This window comes from Durio zibethinus, chromosome 19, assembly GCF_047325235.1.
Source record: "Durio zibethinus cultivar Kanyao isolate XHJ-2024 chromosome 19, ASM4732523v1, whole genome shotgun sequence".
Taxonomy (NCBI): Eukaryota; Viridiplantae; Streptophyta; class Magnoliopsida; order Malvales; family Malvaceae; genus Durio; species Durio zibethinus.
Genome location: NC_143180.1, coordinates 10,593,241 through 10,598,082, shown reverse-complemented (window position 1 = coordinate 10,598,082; position 4,842 = coordinate 10,593,241). Strand labels below are relative to the sequence as shown.

Below are 4,842 nucleotides of genomic sequence, written 5' to 3'. Positions count from 1 at the left end.
CAGTACCGTATAAGTCATGTTTAACATGACTCATTGTTGAATAATCAAGCTAGTCTAGCATGACACACATATTAAACCCATGGGTTGGCACAACATGACTTGTTAAGGGCTAGTGCTAACACATGGCATGTGGGCTAGCATGGCACAATACACAAGCCTAAATTTGTTGTGCCATGTTGGCACATAACTACTATAAATGGGCTTATGGTTTTTGAGTGTATTCATATTATTTTTTATATTCTAATGAAATTGTATTTATTTTTTTGGTAATTTATAAAATAAAATTATATTAAATATTTAATATATTGATAGATAAATTATATCTAACTAATTTGTGAACTATTTGATGCATGAATTATTTCTATTTATTTATTTACATTCGTGAGTATAAAAATAAATTAACATTTTTTTCAAAGATATATTATGAAAATCTTCAAACTTATATATAAAAGATTTTAGTTGTAAAATAGAAAGAGAGATTGGTCATCTGGAAAGGCATAAGGAAAAACACGATATTGCATTTGCCGCTTCTAATGATCTCACACAAACTACATTTAGTTAGCATCTTAATGGGGTATTTAGGTGCATTTCATTTTTTGCAAGATAGTTGGCATAATCAATTAATTAAATTTATAATGCACTCTGAGTAACCATTTGTTTTGTAGATGATAAATGTTTTAATGTTCTAATTAGAAATGGTGTACTACCTAATTATAAAACACTTTCACGAAATACTATTAAATAAAATGCTTTTGAAATATTTTTTCTTACAAAAAAAATTTAATATCTAGTTTATAAAAACTTTCCTCTAAAATTTTGCTTACTTTTGATATATGAACTAGTTAACAAAACTTTAGTTATATGTGTTTTACTAGGTGTTTTACTAGGCATTAGACCATGATTTGTGTGTATGTGTATTTTTTTTAAATATTAAGATTGTAATTTTAATATTTTTATTTAGTGAATTTTATTATCCATCTCCATGAATATATATACGTTGCTAAACCATATAAATTGTGCATTTTTTATTTGATTTTATTTTTATTTATCTCCTGCATATTATTGTTAATAATAATAGGTAATTTTTTTTTAAAATAATTAAAATTTAAAAAAAAATATTAATGAGCTATGCCTAAATTAATTTAATATAAAAAAATAATATTATACGTAGCACACGACATGACTCATAAAAATTATGTACATCTATCATGCCGAATCATATTTTTAACTTTTATGGACGTGCCAAGATACATTAAAAAATAATACATGTATTAACATATAAATTAATATTTAAATGGTTTATGCGGCTTAACACAAACACCTCTGTTTGTGACGACGCGTGAGATTGAAAAAAAAGCAACATCTCAGCAGTACACAAACTACTCCTCGTCTCTGCCGATCATCCAAATTTTTATTAAATCAAAATCAAAATCATAGTCAAAATCAAATCTAAAGTGCTTTCCCTCTTTCCTTCTCTTTCTCTAAGCACACAAATAAGGAAAGAAGATGAAGAAAGTCTTCGGTGTTAAGAAGGACAAGGGAGCGACGCCTTCTATTCAAGATGCCACCGATAGGGTTTCGCTCTTACTCTCTATCTCCTTTACTTTTCCTATTGATTTTTTAAATATTAACTTAGTTTTAGGGTTTATCGGGTTGAATTATGGAGTTTCGTTTCAAAAATTTTGTAATCAGATAAATAAAAGAGGGGACACGGTTGATGAGAAGCTGAAGAAGCTGGATGCTGAGCTTTGCAGGTACAAAGAACAGATCAAAAGGACAAGGCCTGGCCCTACTCAAGAGGCTATTAAAGCTCGAGCCATGAGGGTTCTCAAGCAAAAACGAATGTACTTCTCTATCAAATTATCCCTTAATGATCTCATAATCATTGTCATTTAAGTCAATGATATGTTTGTTTATGGGAAATTTTATGCTTTATGAATTGTTATGTGCATACTCGATATGTTACTTGATTCAAATTTGTAGCCGAAGGTTTTTCTTTTTTTTTTTTTTTTGTCATTTCTAAATATTAAATAATTGATTATTTTAATTATCATTTATTTGGTATTTGGGGGAATATTTGTTTTATTATATGTGGTGCAATTTTTACGAATTATAGTGTTAACAAAGGTTTTTTATCAATTTTTTTTCATCATATCTGATACTTATGATATCTAGTTATGGTTAGGTATGAAGGTCAACGTGATATGCTTTACAATCAGACGTTCAACCTTGATCAAGTTGCTTTTGCTTCTGAAGGTCTTAAAGATGCTCAACACACTGTATGTGGCAGCCTTCTACTTCATTGTTATATATTCCATTCTATATATTTGAATTAGTGCAGACTTGTAGTAATTGATAAGTGTTTTTCTTCTAACATGATATCATTATTTGTTCACTTATTGATAATTGCTCATCCTGTGTGCTTTTCAAGGAGCATTGGCAGTAATTTGTACCAAATATTAAATTTTTGTTTCATGCAATAGTGGATTTATTGAGGCTATGGTATATTTACAGTAAAACATTTGTGTTTCTTGGTAGCGCCCAAATGGGCACAATTCAGGACAATTCTGGCGGAGCTTTTTCAGTTCCCTTATTGGAATCGGCTGCCTACCTCATGAGAGGTAGGAGTAACCCATTTGTTACTGGAGAGAGGTTTCTTCATTAATATGTGATTAATGATTAATAGATACCCTTAATTGTTTATTCTCATCGTGGTATGAGTTCATGCCAATAGGATATGGATGCCTTAAACATTCTTGCACAACCTGTTTGTGAACTACTTCACCTTCTTAGTAATTTTAAATTATGCTTCTTGATTGTGCCAGATGTCAGCCCTGAAATCTGCCAACACTGACCTAAAGGGAATAATGAAGACTATGAAGATTCAAGATATAGACGTCTGTACTCTCTTTATAATTTCCATGCACCATCTAGTTTTCTCTATAAAGAATTTCTTGTGATGTTTGATTCTTTTTATGTATAGAACCTGCAAGATGAGATGATGGACATGATGGATATGAGTAACGAAATCCAAGAGACCTTGGGCATAAGCTATAATGTGCCTGATGACATTGATGAGGATGAACTCATGGGCGGTAAGCTTTGATCTCATCTAAAGACACAAGCATGGGCTTTAAATTTTATTTCCTTGGTTACTTCTGTATAATTTGAGAGAAGTATTGAAGATTTTGTTTTACCCGTATGGATGGAATAAGACTGATAGAAATTGGTGTTGGCATCTTTATTATTGGTACTATTAGTCTTTTTGCAAAATAATAACTTTTACAGCCCTGTATAATCAGTGGCAAAATCTTGGCTATTTGGGCCTGCACTTATCGTGTCATGTTTGAAAGACTTTAGGGACTGTTGAAACTGCATGTGATTTATGTGTTTCCTTACCCTTTATATTTTTAAGATGATTCATTTTGAGCTGCAGGACTTAATGCTCTCGCAGCAGACATGGGAAGTGAAGCTGATGGTATTCCCTCTTATCTTCAACCTGATAAGGAGGAACCGGACTTGGATGCAGAGCTCAATTTGCCTTCAGCACCTTCAGGATATACAACTGCACCAGCTGGCAGGTCCAATGCCCAGGAAAACCTTTTTCCTTGCAGTTTTAGTCAAGTTTTAAAGCATCTAATACAAGAATTTTACAGCTTTTTGTTTTACATAGGCATAGTTGTGTGCTTAACAATTGGGACATTTGTACTATCGGTCCCATTATTTCTTTACTCTGCGTGCAATAATATGCATATTTTGTTCAAACTTGTAAATTTTTCTTCTTTTTTTTTTTTTCAATATCATTTAGGGTCCACGTCACTACTTCTTTCCCTATTTTGACAACATGACAAATTTATGTTTCAAATGACATTAAGATAGTGCTTAACAATTGGGATATTTGTACTATTGGTCCCACTATTTCTTTACACTTCATGTTATATATATGCATATTTTGTTCAAACTTGTCAATTTTACTTTTTCTTATTTTTTTAATATTGTTGTAGGGTCCACTTCATTGCCACTTTCCCTATTTTAACAACATGACAAATTTATGTTTTCTAATGAGCTCCTGTAATTTATAGTAGTTATAATTGGTTTTTAGAGATGCTGAAGTATCAATATGTTGAGATTGGTTTTGCATCTGTCTCGGTTATCTGTATTTAAGCAAACATTGATGCTTAGCAGGGTGAGGATGAACTTGGTTTGCCTACTGTTCCTCGAGCATCTGTCCGTGGTTAGATGGTCTGCTTCTATGCATTATTGCACGCAAATAGGAGGTAGGTGGACAGAGCATGCCCATGTAAACATATTGTGCAGAAGTAGCTTCCACTGGTGCTGCTATTTAATTGATTTAAATGGGTTGGGGTTTATAATAATCATTGCTGCATCAATTTTATGAAGGGGTTAAAATTGTTTTAATTGGAATATTCATGTATGATCACACTGCATGATGAAACCTTATGATGAATGTAGTATTTGGTTGACACGAAATATTGCTGGTTTGTTTTAATCAATGTATTCTTTCTTTTGTCTGATGATTTTGATTGAGAACTAAATAAAGCTTGCAATGTTGACGTGGGAGATTGCATGATTGATGTGTTCTGTTTAAACGGTAATGCTAATGTTGACTCTTTTTCTGCCTATTTCGTCACATTTGAAATGAGTTTTCTTTCATTTTGGATGGTAATGCTTTTGCAAAGTTTGCTTCTTTCCTTCTAAATCATGCAAGTAGTGGTGATAAAAAGACAACAAACGAGTTAAAAGAGAGATGGTGCGACTTGAAGTAAAAAAGATTACAGGAAATCTGGTGTGATTTGAAAATGTCCTTACGTAATTCTAGCT

General features: G+C 31.8%; 1 protein-coding gene across 8 annotated transcripts; it reads left to right on the top strand.

The window, feature by feature from the left end:
• The first annotated feature begins 1,305 nt into the window (after positions 1 to 1,305).
• Positions 1,306 to 4,510, top strand: LOC111310411 (vacuolar protein sorting-associated protein 60.2-like). Of its 8 annotated transcripts, none has more exons than XM_089748561.1 (7): positions 1,306 to 1,575; positions 1,693 to 1,844; positions 2,186 to 2,279; positions 2,826 to 2,897; positions 2,984 to 3,095; positions 3,437 to 3,581; positions 4,186 to 4,510. In XM_089748561.1, the coding sequence occupies exons 1-7, from the start codon at positions 1,507 to 1,509 to the stop codon at positions 4,397 to 4,399; spliced, it is 858 nt and encodes a 285-aa protein (XP_089604687.1). In that variant the 5' UTR covers positions 1,306 to 1,506; the 3' UTR covers positions 4,400 to 4,510. The 8 variants fall into 8 exon arrangements, with proteins under 8 accessions (XP_089604687.1, XP_089604693.1, XP_022765586.2 ...); XM_089748567.1 differs by having other exon boundaries at positions 1,307 to 1,575; positions 3,437 to 3,588; positions 4,183 to 4,390; XM_089748562.1 differs by lacking the exon at positions 4,186 to 4,510 and having other exon boundaries at positions 1,310 to 1,575; positions 1,755 to 1,844; positions 3,437 to 3,969.
• The last annotated feature ends 332 nt before the right edge of the window (positions 4,511 to 4,842 follow it).

Bases quoted from the DNA above. Each gene is read 5' to 3' on its own strand.
- LOC111310411 (XM_089748561.1), top strand. From the start codon at position 1,507: ATGAAGAAAGTCTTCGGTGTTAAGAAGGACAAGGGAGCGACGCCTTCT. The intron at 2,898-2,983 runs GTCTGTACTCTC...TTTTATGTATAG, and splicing joins TGAAGATTCAAGATATAGAC to AACCTGCAAGATGAGATGAT. The intron at 3,096-3,436 runs GTAAGCTTTGAT...TTTGAGCTGCAG, and splicing joins TGAGGATGAACTCATGGGCG to GACTTAATGCTCTCGCAGCA.